Source organism: Hylaeus anthracinus, unplaced genomic scaffold, assembly GCF_026225885.1.
Source record: "Hylaeus anthracinus isolate JK02 unplaced genomic scaffold, UHH_iyHylAnth1.0_haploid 12002, whole genome shotgun sequence".
NCBI lineage: Eukaryota > Metazoa > Arthropoda > Insecta > Hymenoptera > Colletidae > Hylaeus > Hylaeus anthracinus.
In genome coordinates, this window is record NW_026534349.1 from 13,728,022 (window position 1) to 13,750,098 (window position 22,077).

The following is a 22,077-nucleotide window of genomic DNA, read 5'->3' on the forward strand; positions in this document are numbered from 1 at the left end:
ATATTTAACGTTTCTCGGTCCTACGATTCTCCAGGATGCTTCGAAATCCAAAGCTTTCTGAGTTCGTTGTACATCAGAATGATCACAGCGCATGGTACGTCCGATATCCACCGTTCGTGCTTCAGTGGATAAGTTCTGAGAATTTCGTCAACGTACGGGTGTGTCGTTCTGTGAATTTAATAACATGTTTCTCGGTCCCACCATCCTCCAGGGTTCCTTCTGATCCAAAGCTTTCTGAGCTCGTCGTAGATCAGAATGATCACAGCGTACGGTACGCCTGGCAACCACCAAACGAACTTCAATGGATACGTTCTGAGAATTTCGTCCATGTAAGGCGCGTAGCAAACAACGCAGGCCACCGCTATCTCGATTAGTATGCCAAAATTTAGAACCCAATTATTCATGCCCTGATGAAAAAGTGAGTTCCTGCGAGTTTTGCAAATCATGACGTCGGCCGCTTGGACGATCACTATACTGACGAAGAAAGCGGTGTGGCAAGTGTATTCGAGAATCTTGCGTTGTTCGTACGTCCATTCTTGGCCAAAACTGTCTTGCAAGTCGTTCACTATGCTGCTGTCCCACAACGAGCGCAGGTCTAGCAGTTTCCCAGGTAGAAAACCGTGCTCCGCCATTACCACAAAATATGTGAAGAAGCCAGCGCAGACTTCGATCACACCGATCTGACCGTAAGCCATGAAGATTAATCGACGGCTGACCAGATGATCCACGGCAGGTATTCTAGGTTTCCTGAAATGTTATTTTCACGTAAGAAACTCCGTGAAATTTTTATCGAAACGAAGTTTAATTTAAATTCAATTTATGTCCCCTATGAGGGGACATCGTAAATCTAGCAAATTTTGGTAAGTCTGACAATCACGGTGTTAAAAATAGCAGATCTTAAAATTCATCAATTTAAAAATAATATGCTATAACTGCAAATAACTGCTACGTTGATCAAATTACTGAAGACACTGAGAAGGAAACAAGTTTTTTGAGACTTGTTAAACGGTATAAAACATCTGAGTAACATATATTATTGAATAACTCTTCGGTATATACCGCTTTTAATATTAAAATGTTAGTCAGCGATGTTAATATTATTATTTTTAAATAAGAACATTTTCTTCCTTTTTCAGGGTGTCGATGTATACATTCAACAACTGTTTACTAAACAGTGTTTAGTGGTTTAGAAACTTGCCAGCCACGTTCGTCGGTACCTGAACATAATATCCGATTCAGACTTCTCGTAAGCTAGCGAAACAGCAGGCCACATGTCGGTGCCTAGGTCTATGCACAATATGCAAATCACGCCTACGGGTAAAGGAATCCCGAGAACAATGAACGCCAAGAAAGGTGTTATCTCGGGTACATTGCTCGCCAAAATGTACGCAATACTCGACTTCAAGTTATCGAAGAGTCTTCGACCTTCTTCGATTCCCGTAATTATCGAGGCGAAATCGTCGTTCAATAAGATCAAGTCTGCAACTTCTCTAGTCACGTCCGATCCTGTTCACAATGGAATAAACGTGAAAATATTCGCGACAATTATTTAACAAAGACAATTTTCATCGAATCCATTTTGTAATAATATTTGATATTTCATTATTTTGTTTCTAAACATAGATTTAATTGTTCTTGAATATTATAATTGTAGCAACGAAGGCTACACAAAAAGTATAATCGTTGGAAGCAGATACTTCATTCATTGTCAGATGTGAATTTAAATCTTAAATTAAATTTCGTTAAATCAATTTTTAAAAAATATCAGTTTATACGGGATGATAAAACGAAACTTTTTCATGTATACAGTTTATTCATAGAATGCTTAGTTTCGAAAATAAAATTTGAAAAATTAAAAGTTCATTGCAAAAATTGAATTTCAGGAAAAAGGTCTTCAAAGGTCTGAATTTTTATCTCTTAAATTAAACGTCGTATGAATAAACTGTAAATATAAAAAAAGTTTCATTTTATTATTCTCTATAAGCTGATATTTTTTTTACAATTCGATTGCTCGACTGTTGTTTTATTTTCTTTAAGACAACTGCAACAGGATTGCAATTTTTAATTTTTAATTTTTGAAACTAAACATCTTATGAATAAACTGTAAATAAAAAAAAGTTCCGTTTTACCGTTCCGTATAAGGTGATATTTTTTTAAAATTCACACCTCTACGCCTCTTAGAATTTCCAGGAAAAATCGTTCCGCGTTCAAAGGGGTAAGAAAGAGTATACACCTGCAATGCCCATGGCGATACCGATATCGGCCTTCTTCAATGCCGGCGAATCGTTAACTCCGTCACCAGTGACCGCGGTAATCAGATGCAATCGCTGACAACTCTCCACGATCTGAAGCTTCTGCACAGGCGATGTTCTTGCGAAAACAACTTCTGGATAGGTTCTTATGATGCCGTCGAGCTCTGCCGACTGAAGATCTCGCAACTCCATCCCTGTCACCACAATCGAACGTTTCGTTTCGTTGTTATTGTGCGATAGATCCTCGGTGATGATGCCAACGTATTTTGCGATCGCTCTCGCTGTGTCAGGGTGATCACCCGTCACCATGATCACCTTGATTCCGGCGCAACGACACTTGTAAACTGCATCTGGCACTGTTGGCCTCGGGGGATCCATCATCGAGATCAATCCGATCTAATAATGCAGAATATCGAGTCGTTTGTGCATATTGGTAGCATACAGACGTGGCCAAATTATTGGGATCGCGGAAGACACTTTGAAAGAATAGTTTACAGACGTTTATGTCTCGTACAACGTGTTTTGGAATAATTTATCAAATTCAAGTGAAAATGTCTGATTATGTATTAGGTCATCCCATAAGTTCGTGCTGCAGACTGTGTCAATATTTAATAAAGAAACTACAGAAATTTAATAATGACTATGTCAGAAAGGTGGGAAAATATTGCAAAACGAAAGATATTACCTCATTTTATAACGCTTAAGGGTATGTTTCACATACTAATTTGAGCAGGAGAAGAATAAGTGGCATGAACTTGTGGGACGACCTAATTTATTATTATAATATTATTCTATGTTATTATATTAGTCGTTCTATGTTATTACATTATTCGTATAACAAACTAAACATCGTTACTATTACTTCTGTTTTTACTGTTGCGAGGTTCAACTACATTCGTCATATACTGAGTTGCGTTTTAATTCTAGTAAACGCTCTTTTTTATTAGTGAAAATTGAGTGAAAAATGGGTGCCATTTAACTTCGTTCAATTTTTATTTATATACCATAATTATATTAATTCCTTTTCATATTAATTCACCTCTTCTTTAATGACAAGAACTAGAGCCAAGTGTCTAATTTTAAATTTCACACTATCCTCGTATACTTATTTTCATTGTGACAGATTTCTCATAACAGCACACAATATCCATTTCCAGAAAAGATTTGAATCGCCTTCGTGACACAATAAATAATAAAAATGATCGAGTTACGCAGTTCGCCCTGCACGTCTTTTAACGCGTTGATCGCCACGTTGTCCATATATGGGTGACGGGATTTTTCACTAAGGAATTAAATAAATTACTTCTGAATGTGAGCCGTTAAAGAAAATAAATCTGCACAGGATTCATGAATTTGGCGAAATTGCAAAAGTAAGTACTAGTTTAAATTCAACAAAAATAATTTTCAGTTATATAAAAACAAAGTTTTAGGGTCGTATAAATTAACACGAGTTGTGTTGGGAGTGAACGTGTTAAATTTCAGTAATGAATATTTCACGCTTAATGAACTTCTGTCGCGTGAAATGCTGTTAAACGTTTCGAGAGTTTCGTGCGAGTACAAGATAACATCATAGCGCTCGTACACGGTGCAAATAAACTTACTAGTCTCAAATTCTGGAGCGGAAAGTTCAGAGGATCCTCCTTAAAGGCGAAACCTGGCGGGAAAGTAGAAGTAGGTAGATCGAAATCAGCAAATCCGAGGACCCGTTCGCCATTGTTCGCAAGAATATAACAGGATTCTGTGTAAGCGTTCTTGATTTCGTCACTGAGCTCCCTTGTCTCGTTACCGAACGCCACGGTTGAACATCGCTCCAGAACACTTTCCGGTGCACCCTTGAAGGAAACGAAATGCTTCTTGCCACATAAGTGAACGTTGGCCTGGAACTTCTCCGTCGAATTGAATGGTACTTCGAACACCTAGATTTAATATCAAACATCACTTTCACGATTTTCATTGGAGTATCATCTTCTGGGCTTCGCGGAGATCGAGAGATGGTCCGTCTACTTAGCTTCTAAAGGCATTCTTACCTTTCTGGAGGCACTAATTGTATTTAGGGAACCAGAAAGTAATCTCGTTTCTTTTACGTTAAATTCAAAAAAGTGAATTTATAACATGTCTTTATTTTTAATCAATTATGTGATCGTCCTCGTTATCAACAACCTTTGTTGAAGTAAACGTTCAGTAGGTTGAATTTACCGCGCTTATTGTCACCATACTGTACTATACTACATGTTACTTCTTGTATAAAAAGAGAAGAGTGTATACGGCGTGTTAAATATTAAATGGTTAATCTGTGTCAATTAGTTATAAAAGCCAAGCATCTGTCCTATCCCGAATTCCATTTCAACAACCTTTGACAATAATACTATTATCATGATACTATTATCTCTTTTGCATCCTGGGTAGTTAAACCCTAGCTTACTTGATAACGAGGCTTGATAATGTCTGATCGAATCTGTAAACAATTGTAGGTACCTTTTTACAACTTTTCCTATAGGTGGCTACGCCTCCTTTCACCAGGACTTCCATGCACTTCAACAAAGCTGCGTCTGAAGCAACCCCTAAGATTTGCCTTTTATGCAAAGGCGGCACAGGCATGTTCTCAGGTAGAGGTGCCCATTCGGCTCGATTACAAAGACTAGCCACCCTGGCTAAATTATGGAATCCAGGATTTTTAACGTATTTTTTCCACGTGTCGGAGGCCATTACCTCTTGCAATTTACCGTCGTACCACATGTGCCGAACCTGAAGTAATGAATTTAATTTTAAGTAAGAACTCTTCTTATTCTTATTTATGATCGATTAACCCATTCACTGCTAAGCGTTTTGTCTTGGGCGCCAAGATTTAATACAGATGTATGATCTAGGTTATTATTTTGATAATAAAAAGCGATATTATATTTGTTATTTTAAAAAGAAAATTCACGATCTTCTTTTGCAATAATTCGTGACTGAAAAGGGTATAAATTTATCCCTTGAGCAATTGCAATGAATTTGAACTACGACACATCTCGTAGTTGGCAGTGAATTGTTTGGTAAAAATGATAATAATTGTTTACGCGTGGTGGTCGCGATAATCACTATCCATATTACTATTGATTTCAATCGTAATGTAGCTTATGAATTTTTTAAATACAAGAATTAAAATTTTATTGAGTTATTAGAATGGGAAACATTTTACAAAGCTAGAGTAAGAATAACGTATACGTAGGAAGCACTTACTTAACAATAAAGTTAAACGAATAATATATTTTCATATTAACGCTATTGGTTTTAAAAGAATATTAAAGTATTTTATACATTCCATGACATTGATCCTTTAAATGAAAATTAATGAATTTCATATATTTTGCAAAGAACATATACACACATATGTATATTTTCTTTAATGTTCAAAGCTAAGACGATATCAACTTTTCACACTTTTAATGTGTAAATAATTTAAACGTGCTTAAACTGTGCTGAAATGAGTAAAAAATGATGCTAGAAATGTTTCCAAACAAGAGCAGCGAAGTAATTTGTCAATAAACAATTTCTTTGTATTCATGCCTGAAGGAGAATGTCACCCAACGACAAACCAGATCATACCGTCATTTTGTTCTGCGTGAGCGTTCCTGTTTTGTCGCTGCAAATAACAGCGGAGCATCCTAACGTCTCGATAGCTTCGAGATTTTTCACCAGGCAATTCTTGTTCGCCATTCTCTTGGCCGTCAGAGTCAGACTGACAGTCATGGTAGCTATCAGTCCCTCTGGCACGTTCGCCACTATGATTCCTATCAGAAACACTATCGAGTCGATCCAATTGTAGCCTATTCCAATCGACAAAGTAAAAAACAGAAGGCCAAGGAAGATAGCCCAGGACGATATCAACTTCATGAAGCGATTAATTTCACGAGAAAGCGGCGTCGGTCTTGGCTTCAATTTAGTCGTTAGTTTAGCAATTCGGCCCATCACAGTGTAGTCACCGCAGGCAACGACGACTCCTTTCCCGGTGCCTTGTGCATTAACAAAAGTTTGAGAAACATCACAGGAAAAGCTTGGGAAACCGTAGGAAATAGTTGAGAAACGATCGAGTACAGGAACGTAAATTCGTTTCGTCATACGTATAGTACGTTACCTTCAACGATATCTGTGGAAAAGAGAACCATGTTCTTGGCTTCGATGACGCTACCAGTTGGATGAACGTTGGCAGATCTCAACAATGGTATGGATTCACCCGTAATAGACGCGTTGTCTATCTTGAGACCTTTAAGTCAAGTTACGAGAATGAAACGCGACATTCAATTTCAAACTACAATTAATACTTGTTGAAAGTGGACGTAATCATTGGCTATTCCGGAGCAAAATGAAACGATATGTGTCGCATTAGATAATTTATTACGTTAGAAATTATATTACTATTACGTTATAGAAGCTAACAACTTTCAAATTACCGCAGAGTGGTAAGACATGAGTATAGCGATAGTAACTTCTAGTAATATCGCCAATCGTGTCCAATATTTTATTGCGTTTCATCTAAAGTCTGTTAATTGAACTTGCGAGGCTTATCTAACAAATAATATCTACGTGTCGTTATTAGTAGTTTGTTAGAAAGTTTCCAGTCGCTTAATAGCTCATTAGTGTACGATTAGTTTAATAGATTATTGAGAAATAATAAGCATTACTTTCCTTACTCTGTTGTCTACCGTAAATTAAACGTTAAAGGAAGATATATTCGAGCATTTCAAAGTATACAATAATGTTAAATGTGTACTTAGCACGTGTTACGATAATCTAAAATAAGTAAGTTCTCGTCTCGTCTCGTGCGCATCACTACTGAAAAGGTACGTAAAACAAAGACAAATATTTTGTTATGGGACCAAATGGCAAACGCTCTTCCAGATGCAAGAAGTTTCAATCCGAATGGTTCATCCGTCTCGGAGTAAGAAGCAAGACAAAAATTTTCTGTTTTTTTGCCAAAAAAAAAAAAAAAAAACAGATAAACAATTACAAATCTCAAAATGTTCTGTTTATGAGACCTACTGGAAGAAATATTCTACAAGTTGCAAGAGAGTTTCACTTCGATTGATCAAGCCATCTCGACGTAATCGGTGAACATACCTTAAAAAAAAAAATATACATGTCGAATTGAGTAACCTCCTCCTTTTCGAAGTCGGTTAAAAATAGAACCGACTTCTACCATGTTCTACCATTTGAATACAATAAACAGAATCCGCCATGCGCAACAACTGATTTAAATAACCTACCACGAGAACAATTCCACGATTCCGTGAAATTGTATTTATAAGGCGCACAATCAATGCGATATCTCGAGCGTCAACGAAGAGAAAGGCGAGGACTTTTTTTCTCGAGAAATAAGAAAGTTACGCCTGCAACTACGGCGATACGAATTTACCTTGACATTCCAGGATCCTAATGTCAGCAGGAACGCGGTTGCCAGTTTCCAAAAGGACAATGTCCCCGACGACTAATTCGGCTACGGACAGTTCCTTCTTTTCGCCGTCTCTCAAGACCGTCGTCTTTTGCGGCAGCATTTGCTGAAACGACTCCATGATACGCGAACTTTTCGATTCCTGATAATGGCTGAACATCCCTGTGACCAAAGTCAAGGCCACCAGCACGATACCCAGTCCCAGGTGCTCGTTGGAAGCTTCCCCGTAGGCTCCGTACTCCAAAAAGTAGTTAAAGAAACATAGTAAAGCGCCAATCTAGAAAAATGACAATGGATCGTTTTCACGTCGATCGTTACTTTTATTTTTATTGAATAACGCAGATCTAAATTATATTTCGCTTCTTTAAAACATTTTGAATTGTTCATGTGGACAGGAATTTCGTATATACTAAGACGCACGTATGTGTATGTTTAATTTCTAAGTTGTTTTAAGTGACTTTGATATTATGATATGGAGGTAACTGCTACAATAATTGTATTCAGAATAAATATCCGTAAACAAATATTCTGATAATATTACGAGACAATATCGTTACAAGAAGAGATTAAACTAGAAATATTAATCAATGTATCAATGGAAAGAGCTTTTTTAAATTATCTATATTTTTCTACTTTAAACATCGACTCCCATCTTTATAAGATTCACATGCCTAATAGGAAAAAAACCAATGGTGTAGATTACCTTGCTGTATGTATTAATGATAAAGCAGAAAATCATATATGATTCGTTATTATTATAAACAATTTCTACTATTATCAAAGTTTTCAGAGATGTCTGATATATCATAACTTCCAAAAGTATACATCTATATCTTTAAACAATATTTAGAGTTCAAGTGACTAAACCTGTATTATATTCCATATTACAGTTCGTACGATATTTTACTGTATTTCTACATTTATATTATATACCCAAATTAACAAAGAGAATCCTCCAAAACATCGGCGAAGGAATTTTAATACGTTAGAAGTCTTTCTCGGAGGTGTAAGCGTATTCGATCCACTTTTCCTTAAAAGCTCGCATGCAACAGCCGTGGATAAACCACGCTTCGCATCAGTTCGCAGACTTTGCAATAAATCTTCCGCTGCTCGTAGGTGAACGTCTGTTTCGATATCCCGACGCAGAGATTCCAGATTACTGGTAGTATGCCTTCGCCTTTGTCTGTTAAAATATCGCAGTATTTTCCAGTTTAAATCGCAACTCATTGTAAACACTACCAAATGAAGATTAAAAGAAAAATATATTTTTTCTATAAAAGTGTTTCATAACCATATTGTTTTTTCAATGATAAAATTTCATCGAGATATCGTTGCATGTATTTTCGAGCGATTAGGTGTCTCACTTCAATTTTATTGTATTTTCATTAAATAGTTTCATAGAATACACGGATATTACGAATTAAGGTAACTTACTTCTTTAATCGTCGGTACAAAATTATTATTATGTATGGTACAAATTACTATTCGGTTAATGTATTTCAATTTTATTAAACAGTAATGGCAATAACGGTGTATTTTTATTGACGATGAACGTTTCGATCGCATTGGTTTTTGATTTTCTTACGAAGATAAATTATTCTAAAATATAGTGATAAAAAAATTTGACGAAGAATGTTAGATAATATTACAATATTCGTAAGCAATTATTAGTGATTAATTAAGAATGAGTCGAAATTTTAATTACGTATGTACGTAAATACAAATATTGGATAAAATAGGAATAATCTTATATTTACTAATATACAAGGGATACATTACTTTTCACTATATTTTAGAAATAATTTTTTCCTACTAATAAGTATAATTATTATATAACAGCACTTTGATATTTTCATCGCGTAAATGTAATTCATAAATGAAAAAGCCTGAAATACCGACAGGGCTAATAGGACGCCTAACAGAATACTCTACGTTACCAACACAGTATTGATGGGAAAGAATGAAGAGACCGTTGGGCGCTGGTGTGCAAAGGCCGCAGCCAGACGAGCTTCGGAAGTCGAAAGACGCCACGCAGAGGAAAACGAGTTTCGGACCGCCATAATAGCGCCATAGCGGTGTGTACTTCGTCCCGCTCGTTCGTTGTTCGCGACGCGACGCTTACCGACGCTCGGCGTCGTTTATTAAAATTCCGATTAATGAGCGAATAGATTCATATCGCGATTATATTCGCGGTGTATTAAAAGCGTGAATAGACAAAACTACGAGGAGGACTCGAGGTAAGAACGACGTGAGAGACGCGTGAGTTGCGTGTCTTCGTGGGTGCTTGAACGAGCACGATTGGCAGGAAAACATGGAGAACAGACCGGCGCCGCTCCGTTCCAGGAGAGTCTGTCGGTTTTGTCTGACAGAATCTGAACCACTGAACTTCATTTACGAAAGGGATCACAGCAAGCCGTTCCAAGTGCCGCTTACCCTGCAGATCATGTCGTGCGTCGCCATCGAGGTAATTATTTTCTTTGAAGACGGCATCGACCGCCACCGACCTATTCTCTGTCTATCTTTCGTACCATATTCTTGGCTTAGGTTAACCATTATTTGTATTGGTGATTACTTTGCACACCTGTTCGTTCAGCGCGTTTATGGCATTGGCTTTTGTTGAATTGTTTGTTATCATACATGTTCGTCGAATAAAATTCACGGTACTCCAATAAAGGTTTCGATAATGCAGATGTCACGTTTACCGATAGAGTTCGTGTGCAGTCAACGACTTCTCTTGAGAATCGATCGCGAGATTCTCGTTCGCTGATTTGATAAATAAATGACTTAGAATAGAATTGGCTAATATCGATTGATGATTACACGTGAAAGAATATTAATACGTACTTTCACTTAAATGGTATTTACAAAATTAATTTGTGATCTCGATAACTTTTAAATATTCTGATGGTAAAATATCTTATTTTGTGTTCATTAGATTTTTTACCATCGACATTTACATGCGTGAAGTATGTAAAATGTTTATCGACTTACTTATTAAAAGATCTTTAGACGATGACTTGAAATAATACATTTTGGCGGGAAAATGATCGATGTATATATTCTATTCGATTTTTACATCGAATTTTGTTGTACAACAAATATATAAACATTAAAATTAATTTTATTATGAAATATCAGACTTGTAAATAGAATTTGCCTGTTTTCACAAACATTTATAGAAACATTTATATAATAAATTTTATGAGAGATGAACAAAATTCTAATTTAGATAGAAATTTTAAATTGAAATTAGTGTTTATATGACAATAAAATAGTATACTATTCGTTTAACGAACTTGTCTATTATCCAAGTCAGATTTTACCTATGAATTGCTCTCATGCTTCTCAAAATGTTTTACGTACTTCCTGTTAAGTATTTTTATATAAATATCTTTTGAATTGAAACTAAAAAGTCTATGCACATTGTTTTTAAGGTGTACGCAGCTGATGGGATGCCACAAATGATATGTAGTATGTGTCGCTGGAACCTGGATCGTTCTTACAAATTCAAACTTCGGTGCAAGAAAGCAGATGAAGCGCTAAGAGCTTATCCACTGACTGGCTTTTTACCAAGACCATTTCCACCGCTTCCTAATGATCCACCTGAAACAAATAATAAACGACCTTTGGAGCAGAGATCACAAAATGAAGGAATAAAGAAGCCTCGTGTTGACAATGGTGATAGAGAAAGACGAGAAACACGTGAACGAGACAGAGACAAGGATAGGGATAGGGAAAGGGACAGGGATCAAGAACGAGAAAGAGATAAAGATCGTGATAGAGAAAGAGAAAGAGAGAGGCAAGCAGAAAATGAAAGAGAAAAGGATGAGCAACATGACTTCTATGAAGAAGAACAGGATGTTGGCAGTGAAGGAGATCAAGACTCGAAAATGATTAAAGAAGAACGGAAATTGGAACCAGGTGAAATAAGAGTACATGCATGCGATCAGTGCGATCGCACGTTTCCCTTACGCCAAGCTCTTCTTCTTCATGTTCAAAGAGCTCATCGAGATCGTAACTATAAATGCACGGAATGTGACCGTATGTTCTTCTCTAAATATGATCTTGCAAAACACATGACTACGCATTCGGAGCAGAAACCCTTCGCCTGTCCAATTTGCAACAAACAATTTTCGAGAGCAAATTTATTACAACGTCATGAAAAAGTTCATAGAGATGAATTACGATACGGTTGTCAACACTGTGACCGTGAATTCTTTACAACCGAAGAATTAGAGAAACATGAAGATACCGTGCACAAAAAAGAAAAACCTTTTCAGTGCAACATCTGCAACAAACGTTTCACATACAAACAAGGATTAGAACGTCACGAGGTGCTACACAATGAAGATAAAACTTTCGTTTGCGAGTACTGCAAGGAAGCATTCCGTACGAGTACGAAGTTAGCTCGTCACCTAACGACTCATGCTGGGCATAGACCATACTTATGCAAATTATGTCCTCGTACATTCCTGCTATCTCACCACCTAACTCGACATATGCGTACACATTCTGTAGAAAAACGTCATGTTTGCGAAGATTGCGGCAAAGCATTCAAACGTAAAGAGAGCTTGGAAGTACATCAACTAACGCACACAAAACGCACAGGTATGGGATTGACTTGTGATGTATGCCAGGAGTCTTGTCGAAATAGAGCCGATTATGTCACTCATATAAAACAACACATTGAAGCAGGTGAAAAAATGGGACCAGATGGATTACAGCCAGACAGTAAAACCAAACTTGAACTAGATTCTGATGAAGATGAAGAAGAGGAACAATATTCAGATGGAGACGATGATTACGAACCACCAGCATATATTGTGAAAAAACTTCCAAAACCAAGTAAAAGTAATGAAAGCGATGATGAAACAGAAAGGGGAGATAAAGAAGAAAGTCAAAAGGAGCAGGTAGTATTTGTAAGACGTAAAGATGGAAATATGATTAAAAAGACAATTAAAACACTGATGCCTATCCAGCGCAGAGAAGTGCAAGATACAAAAGTGAAACCAAGTCTAAATAGCAGTCAGGCTCAATTGGGTGTAAAATCTGTACAGTCTAAGACATCTGAGGAATGTGCAAAGTCTTCCCGCATGGATGAAACAGAAGCACAAGTTCAAAAAATTGTTGCATCTGTATTTAGAGAGCACAAGATTCCTTTGAAACATGCAAGTCCTACTCAAGAGCAAGGTAAAGAATTATCTACAAAGGGTACTGTACAGAATCAATCATCTATAAAAGAGGAAAAATTAGAAATACCTTCTACGATCAGTAGTACACCAAAAGCTGTTAGTACTGTTAAGGTAATAAAGAGAATTGTTACGAGGAAACCTGGTGGAAGCACAGAAACTACAACAAGTGTACCTTCACTAAAAGAAGGAGATGCAACAGGTACCACTTCTCAAACGTCTAGTACAGGTCACAAAGTTACAAAAAGGGTAATTGTTCGACGAATTATTCGACAAGGAGATACTACAAGGGAGATTATTATGAATCCAGATGGAACAATAATAGATCCAGCGGAGTTGGCAAAATTACCAACTGGTAACGTAGTAAAAAGAGTTGTTGTGAAGAAACCTCTTGATAAGCATTCAAATTTGATTCAGGCCGTGTTGCAACCATCCACGAGTCAACGACAACCAACAAACACAATCAAAAGTAATGAGACTGTATCGAACGAATCTCAAAAGTTCGAAGTAAAAACGTCACAACCTGCAAGTGTATCGCCGCCAATGGCAAAAGTAACAGCAACACCCGCTGAGAAACTAGCCTCCACGGGAGGTGATCAGGAGACTAAAGAAAAATTGGAGCAACTAGAGAAGAGAGTGGAACAACAACGCTTGAAAATTGAAGAATTGGAAGCACGTAAACAACAGGAATATGAACCTATAGAAGAATTATCACCAGAACGTCATGATGAGTCCGACGATGAACAACAATTACCACTGAAAAGGGTATTTGTGAAGAAAAAGCAAAGTATGTACGATGAAGAACAAGAATATAATGACAATGACGTAACAACAACTACTCCTATAACGACAACACTCGCAACAACAATATCTACAGGAACAACAGCTACGGTAACAACTCCGGCGACAGTAACAATGGAAAGTACTCAAGGTGAGCCAGAAAAAGAATTGCCCGATATCGAAATGAAAGAAGTGGAAAATACACAGAAAGAACCTGTGATACCGCCAAAAGCAACATCTACGCCTGTAGCAACGCCCAGAAGAGAAGGTAAGCCATTGATAACCAGTTCGAAAGTTTATGGAAATAAAAAAATTATTGTTGTAAAATCAGACGAAGTATCAGAAGTAGAAGAGATGAGTCGTGAATTATGTAATATATTGGATTCGGCGGACTCTGTGGTGAAGATGCAAGAATCGGTTTTAAGTAATCTCTCTCAAATGTCTACAATTGGGGAGTCTTCTCAGAAAACGTATACTGATAAACCAAAAGCTGGTCCTTCGAAAGCGGATGATAATACTGAGGGCGATCATCCTCGTGATGATCATGATGATCGCGATGGTCGCGATGTTCGCGATGATCACGGCGATAATGCTAATCATGATGATCATAATGATGATGTAGAAAAAAGGGAAACCGTAGTTGAGATCCAAAATGAAGCTGAGGCCCCGAAATTAGAGGATCCTGAAATATTAACTGTAGATACTTCGCTAGAATCTGACTTTAAGAAAGAACCTAAATCCGAAGACCAAGTTGTTGTACAACCCGAACAAAATTCTACTCTCTCCTTAGACGAACAAGACCTTTCGGAGTCCACAGACATTTTTGAACCTTCAGAGAATGTTTTGGACGTTCAAAAAAGTCAATTAAACGATTCTGTGATTGAACTTGAACACGAAAATCATACGATAAGCTTGAATGATACTAACGACAGTCAAGACAGTCTTGAAGATAAACTTCAACAAATGGAGGGTTAAATTGCTTTCCACAAAAGTGTAAAATGAGAGATGCGACAAAGTTTTGAATATTACACTTTTGATTACAATTTTATAAATTTGAAACTCGACTTCGATGCATTTGGATAGATAAAATGAACACATCGATCGTTTTATCGCTAAATTCCTTAAGTAATCCCATGAATTTAAGATAATCAGAATCTTACTATATTGTATCTAAACTTCCTTATGTATTTTTTATTTTTCCCGTGTGATAATTGTAGGATTGGATTACGTCTGCAATGTTAATTATTAACGATATCAGTAAGGTACGAAAATAAAACCTGCTATCTATTAATAAACTTTGCTGCATGAAAGAGAAAAATTTTATTTGAATTATTATAATAAATTTTTGTTATCCATATTATTTTACCAATTGTGCCAGTTGCGTTAATCCAATTGGAAGAATTTTTAGACTTAGCTAATCTGTTTAGGTATCTAATTCAACGTCTGGAATTTATGCACATAAATACCGAACGTAAAACATGTATATACATCGGAAGTTACGTTTTATTTCGAATGTATCTGCTTTGTTCTTAATAGGAGATTCGTCGACGAATCTTTTTATTTTGTGCAGTTATCGAATTACATTTTTCCATATTGTTATTCAAAACTGAATCCATTATTGGGAACACAAGGTACTTTAAAGAATTAAACTTACTGTAACACTTAATGGTAACTGTGCGAGACTAGGATGGAAACGGTACATAGACTACTCGATATTCTATAAACATTTGAAGTTGTGTATCAAATACAAACCATGGTGTGTAAATGTAAATATAAGTGTTGCTTATTTCACCAGAAAATCCTCTTCTATCCTTTTAGAATAGATAATCTTCTCTGCTGGAATTTCGTATAAAATATGTATATTTTATTTCATACAATAGAACATAGGTCATGTAGATATACATTTTATTTTATATAATATTATTATAATATTATATAAATATGATTACATACGTGATAATACTATCTCCGTCGTACTTTAGTGTACAATCATTAAAAATCATATGTAACTTATGACTATAAATATAATAGATATAAAATAGCAATGAATAGTTATCGGTAAACCATCAATAAGGATGTACAAAAAATTGGTTAAATACTGAAAGCATATTATCGTTAGGACTTACAAATTATATTTCTGATCACGTACTATGTAGGAGAATAATTGTATAATTATAACCTGCGGTATAATACGTTAAAACAGATGAATAAAAACATCAAAAAATAATATAAAATAACTTCTGACGTTTCTTAAATGCGCTTATTCTTACCGAATTTAATTTTTGTATCAATGAAATTTCTCAGAATTTATCAACAGACAGAATTACATTTAAGCAATGCTAGATGTCGCCACTATGAAATTTGGTCGTACAGAATCGATCTTTGGTTTTTGATTATCGTTCGATTATCGATACAATGAATTCTCCTACACTTTGAATTTGTGACAAAAATAAGTTTATAAATAACGCGGATGAAACGAACGTATGTAAATGAATTATTTGTAAAATGCTCGTTATAAATCAGATCGTAAATTGTAAACTCAATTCTCTTAAAATCACCTGATATCAAGAGTTTGTAGTCATTAGAACGTTATAATCTACTTTAATCATCTTGTCAGGTTGCATAAGTTTAACTGTATGTATTTTGTACTAGGCAAGCGGCAATTTTTTTTTTTTTTTCTTAAAGACGCGTTCATATATTTTTCATATTAAACAATCTTCTCGATGCATCGGAGTCATTTGATTTTCGATTTCTCAAATGTGACAGTATATAAAATTTGACGATTAGCAGCAACAGGAAGATCAAGCGGGGTTGACGTTCTTCTGACCGGTAAGGCGCTCTAACTGCAAAAATAATACCTCGCATGTTTTCGACTGTTCAATCACTTATAATAACGAATAGTGTAAAAAAAAAAAAAACAATTAGTATTCCCGTCTTCGAATCTTTCTTTGTATCTTCATTTCTTAAAGTCCACCCCTTCCGCTGTCTATGTACTCGAACTGCTGTGGGATAAATACGATTGAAAATTTAACAAAAGAAAAAGTCGATTGCTACGCATTCGTTTTCCTCAAATTATAAATAATTACGATAAAACATAGAAAGATTCTACAACGAGAATTAGTAGACACTAGACATGCTTGGTTCAAGTTATTATGTTTCTCTAATATCATAGTACTTAATCACATGTATAACAATAAAATGCAAATGTATTATATATTCTTCTTATTTTCTTGACATTCGAAAGTTAGAGTATCAAAACAATAAAATACTATAATTCATAATTTCAGTAAACATAATAACTGAAAAATGAAGGGATGAAACATCATGGAATTTAAAATTCAACTTTTGAGAGATGGCTCTTTAATATTAATTATTGAAATAAGAATGTAACGAGAAATAAATTTCATACAACCAATATGTATGTTCTTTTTTATTTGAAAACATTGAAACCTAACAAAATCTTTTTATTACATCCCAGATAGCACCGGATGTCCCATGGACGTCCATTTTATGTCCAGTTTACGTCCAACGTCCGTTATCGGACGTCCATGGGACCTAAATTCTGTACGTCCCAGGGATGTCCGGTCTGAACTTTCTAGATTTAGGGAAAAATACTTTTTTTTTTAAACAAAATAAATATTATTTATTAATATTCTTTATAATATAATATTTATTCAATATGTAGAACAGAATATTTTTTTCCGAAAATAAAATACACTATTTACAATTGTAAATTGATATTAATGAAATAATTAATATTATTATCCCAGATAGCACCGGACGATCCATGGACGTACAGAGAACGTTCTGGGAATGTCCAGTACCGGACGTTCCATGGACGTACATAAGACGTTCCTGTTCCTGTGCTATCTGGGTATACAGTCATTATTTAATATTCGCAACAGAATATTTTTTTCCGTAGATAAAACACATATTTATCTAATATTCGCAACAGAATATTTTTTTCCGTGGATAAAACACATATTTATCTAATATTCGCAACAGAATATATGTTTGAACATGTAAAACAAAATGTTTATTCAATATTAGGAATAAAATATTTTTTGTACATATGAGATGCGATATGTATGTAATATCTGGAACTATTCAGAATTACCTAGTAAATTAATTCTTCTAACTTTTCGAAAAAAAGTTCAAGTCATTTAGACCAATTTCAAAAGAAGAAATTGTGTTTTAAAAAGTGTCCGAATATTAATGCGAGTCACTATAAGCCTAAAATATGAGTCGTGTTAGCAAAGACGTTTATGAGTAAGTGAGGAAACAGGTTGCGTTTTATAGTTCGAAAATCGTGAGTGTTCGAATCCCGCCGGGGGTGTAAATAAAAATTGAAAAAGATTTGTTCGTTGTTTTCATGGAATCCAGTTACAAGAAATAAATACAGTTAATTAAAATCTACCAACAAATGAAAGAAAATATATAAAATTAAAATTTAATTTTTTTTAAATCTCAATTTTCGAAATTTATTCAACATTGTCCAAATATTCAATACACGCATCTTCTAAACATAAATTTCATTTTAACGTTCATTTCGATCGTTCGGAAAACGTTTTGGGAATGTCCACACTGAACGTCCCAGGGACGTACAGAGAACGTTCTGGGAATGTCCACATCGGACGTCCCAGGGACGTACATAGAATGTCCACGCCGGACGTCACAGAAACCTCCTACGATGTAACTGGGACTTTCCAGGGACGTTCACAGGACGTTCAGGGGACGTTTAGACGTTATCTGTACGCCCATAGGACGTCCCGAACGTCCGGCACCGGACGTCTTATAGACGTACATAAGATGTCCCTGTGCTATCTGAGATTATATACAATTGATGTCATTAGTTAATGGTTGAAATTGGGAACTGGGCGTAATGAATTCCTCTTGACGGATTTTTCACCGTTCACCTTACCTCCTTCTCTCCTCTTGCAACAGTTGAGTACTGGCCTTCCGGTTCCTTCGCAGGACCAACTGCATGCGCGTAAATTAATCCACCCGCCATTCCACCAAGAATCGGACCAGTCCAATAAACCCAATGGTCATCGAATGCACCCATCACGACAGCGCTACCTAATGATCGTGCGGGATTCATTCCAGCTCCAGTTCTTGGTACCTGTTGAAACGATACAGGTAAAGATAAACTAGTTACCTTAGTATAATTGTTTACATTTATATATTTATTAGAAACACAATAAAAGCAATTACTGTGAAATTAACTGAGACATGTTTATAGGAAAGTGCATGATATTTCCATATAAGAACATCTCTTAGCTCTACAGTTTCAGTCACATATTACTTTACTCGAGTATTAATTAATACACGCGTATATAAAAATAGTCAAGATATAATTTCTTTTCCTAAGGATAAAACAAAATTCATGGACTAAAGAGTCAATGGTATTACTAATAATTAGACTGCGGATCTTTATGCATTTACAGGAAATTTGAATTTGCAAGAACCTACAAAATGCAAACAATATGCAAGAATATAAAAAAGATTGAAAGTGAAGTTCATGTTGTAATATTTGCAGAATAAAATAAATTCCTATTTAGGTTCAATTTTTGTAGGCACGTTCGCGAAGATTTTATTTTGCATAAAGATCTGCAGTCTACTAATAATCGTTGTCAAACTGGAAGGAAAATTTGTCTCCATTTGGATCAATGGTGGAAGGTCTTCCAAGTCGATTCTTTTTTCGATTCGATTATAGAAAAGTAAATAATTAAAATGAACTTACCCCAACAAGGTGGCCAACCGTAACAGCAAGTCCAATTATGAGAGGCGCTATTCCCTGACTTTGTGGCTTAGCTGAGTCGCATGCGCCACAGACTACGAGGACCAATATGAAGGCAAGGAAAAATTCTATACCAAAACCTTGGACAGGTGTTACACCCGCGGAAAGGGACACTACACCTAACGCAGCCTCCATTCTTTCAGGTGACAGTGCCCTCAACACACCGGATCCTGCTATCGCACCTATGCTCTGAGCTAAGACGTACAATAATCCTCTAATTATTGGTACCTGAGCAATGAAAATTAATTTAATATTAACTTTAACGTTGCTGGTTCGAGAAGAATATTTTATAAATTCATGAATTTGGGAAAAATATATACATTTCTAACTGATTTCTAAAATTCTAATTTTGCGTGTACATATACTGCCTACGCTAGAGTCAGAGAGATCGTAATATTTATTACGTGCTCTAAGTAGTTATTACAAAAGCAATATTATTATAAATTGCAAAATCACAATTTTTCACTCGATATGCAAGTCTAACAAATGCATATCTAGTAAATATATTAAAATATCGAGAATCTCTCACTTTAAACAGTACGTATGATAACATTTTGTGAGAATATAAAATCTATCAGACTAGTAGTTTTTCAGCAAGATGTACACGCAGTATATATATCGCAAAGAAATGATAAAAATAGAGGTTTGATCAAATCCCTAAGGTAGATGATCGATTCACGGGAGATGTTAAAATAACAACTCCGTAAGGTCATTTCCCTAAAGAAAGTAAGTGACTTGATCAAATCCCTTAACTATTTTAGTGTAAAGATGAAATAATATTGTTTAGATATTGAAAGTATTTATTTAGTAAATCATGCGTTATTAAAAGTAGAATAGGTAATACAACAATACTCATAGAAACATAAATTATTTATTCGAGACTAATTAGCAGAAGAAATAGGTACATAAGCTGATATTTTAAAAAACAAAAAGAATATTTTTTAGGGAATGTAATTAATAAATAATTTATGTTTCTACGACTACTGTTGTATTACCTACTCTACACTTAATAACGCATGATTTACTAAATTAATACTTTTAATATCTAAACAATATTATTTCATCTTTTCACTAAAACATTCAAGGGATTTGATCAAATCACTTACTTTCTTTAGGGAAATGACCTCGCAGAGTTCTTATTTTAACACCTCCCGTGAATTGATCATCTACCTTAGGGATTTGATCAAATCTCTATTTTTATCATTTCCCTGCGACATACATATATACACGTATGTTCAAGTTTAAATTTTCTGCATTTGGTCATTTTCGTATTAAAAATTCCCAAAGATTCTCCTCTCAGAGACCAAGCTAATTAAGCGTTGGGGTTTAAATGACGATGTAACAGTAATTATCACATTGTAATATCTGACCTTGCCTACAACCATTAAACCGAACGTGACGGCAGGATTGATGTGACCGCCAGAAACGTGCCCGATACCTTGGATCGCGGCAGCCACCGTTAGGCCAAAGGAAAGGCTTATGGCAACAACGTTTGCAGTGATGACGGCTCCGCAACCAAAGAAATTCAACAGCATTGTGCCTAGAAATTCCGCTACCAGTGCTCGGTAAAGGCCAGCCTTCATATCGGTAAGTTCACTCGTACCCAAAGCTGCCTTTAAATTCGCCATCTGCGGAGTAAGACGGTCGATTAATCATCGTACAGCCGCTTAAAAACCTCAAGTACATTGTAGCGTATTGATGTAATAAAAGGAACAACTAACATTCGCGGTAGCCTATGTTTCACCCATAAAAAGCAATGTCTACTTTTTCGCATAGTTTCGCGGCGCCTGTGACTTCCGTTTGCTCGATAACAGTTCTTGAGTCACTTTTGGCGAAGGAATGAATTTCAAAGGGCATACGAAGCTTTTCACTTAACGTCGATAAAGAAAATTGAACCACGGTGCAGAATGCGTTAAAGTTATGCCAAAGAAAATCGCGAATAAGTAGAACACCATGAATAACTAAAACTGTGGAAGTGAAAATGGACTAGTCCATAAATTGTTCGATTTTCAATGGATTTTATTATTTTTCTTATTACCTTTCCATAAAAGTTATTCTTTTTATAACAAAGTAAAGAAAACATATTTTCTCAAATATGAAGTCAATGTAAGAAGTATTCGTACAGCAACCCATTTAATATAAATGGTTCCTGTACAAATACTTATTACACTGATTGTATATATTGTTTTCCGTTCTAGTTTCAAAAAACCTCTATCCATGCCTCATGTGTGACGCACAAAATGCTTTACGCTTTGTCAATATTTGAATATTGCAAATACTACCAAGTATATTACGCATTTAAAACGTGTAGTATCTCCTGTTTCGTTGGAGATAGAAAAAGACGATAGAGAAAAATGGTGAACGCTATAACAAGGTCTATCCTCTTGTGACCTCATTATTTTCATACGTGCAACGATGCACCTGCCCGGTACAATTCCACTAGATTTTTTTAAAGGAATCCCTGCGTTTCCTTCTTTTTTTTTTGTTTACTGAAATCAATTCTTCTCATCATTCTACCTAAAAAGAAGTCTTAACAAATTTTTGTCGAAAAATTAATATCGTAAAAAATATTTCGTATCTAGTTTTAAATTATTCACGGAAAGAAATGGACACGAGCAATTTTCC

The 22,077-nt window shown here is 35.5% G+C and overlaps 3 protein-coding genes across 4 annotated transcripts; 1 reads left to right on the forward strand and 2 right to left on the reverse strand.

Annotated features, from left to right (window-relative positions):
- Positions 1–176: 176 nt before the first annotated feature.
- LOC128892479 (sodium/potassium-transporting ATPase subunit alpha-like) lies at positions 177–16,822 on the reverse strand. Its single transcript, XM_054152922.1, has 11 exons — positions 16,762–16,822; positions 16,627–16,654; positions 8,617–8,842; positions 7,648–7,960; positions 6,370–6,498; positions 5,841–6,247; positions 4,728–4,997; positions 3,854–4,168; positions 2,234–2,648; positions 1,218–1,506; positions 177–747 (listed from the first exon to the last, which is right to left on the reverse strand). Exons 1-11 carry the CDS (start codon positions 16,820–16,822, stop codon positions 177–179), a joined length of 3,024 nt encoding a protein of 1,007 aa, XP_054008897.1.
- On the forward strand, positions 9,710–16,655 carry LOC128891676 (uncharacterized). 2 transcript variants are annotated; one of them, XM_054151360.1, is made up of 3 exons: positions 9,710–10,147; positions 11,118–13,920; positions 13,984–16,655. In XM_054151360.1, exons 1-3 carry the CDS (start codon positions 9,995–9,997, stop codon positions 14,625–14,627), a joined length of 3,600 nt encoding a protein of 1,199 aa, XP_054007335.1. In that variant the 5' UTR covers positions 9,710–9,994; the 3' UTR covers positions 14,628–16,655. The 2 variants fall into 2 exon arrangements, with proteins under 2 accessions (XP_054007335.1, XP_054007334.1); XM_054151359.1 differs by having other exon boundaries at positions 11,118–16,655.
- A 1,546-nt stretch (positions 16,823–18,368) lies between the features above and the next one.
- LOC128892481 (aquaporin AQPAn.G-like) lies at positions 18,369–21,080 on the reverse strand. Its single transcript, XM_054152923.1, has 4 exons — positions 20,823–21,080; positions 19,396–19,680; positions 18,574–18,774; positions 18,369–18,476 (listed from the first exon to the last, which is right to left on the reverse strand). Exons 1-4 carry the CDS (start codon positions 21,078–21,080, stop codon positions 18,369–18,371), a joined length of 852 nt encoding a protein of 283 aa, XP_054008898.1.
- Positions 21,081–22,077: the final 997 nt, after the last annotated feature.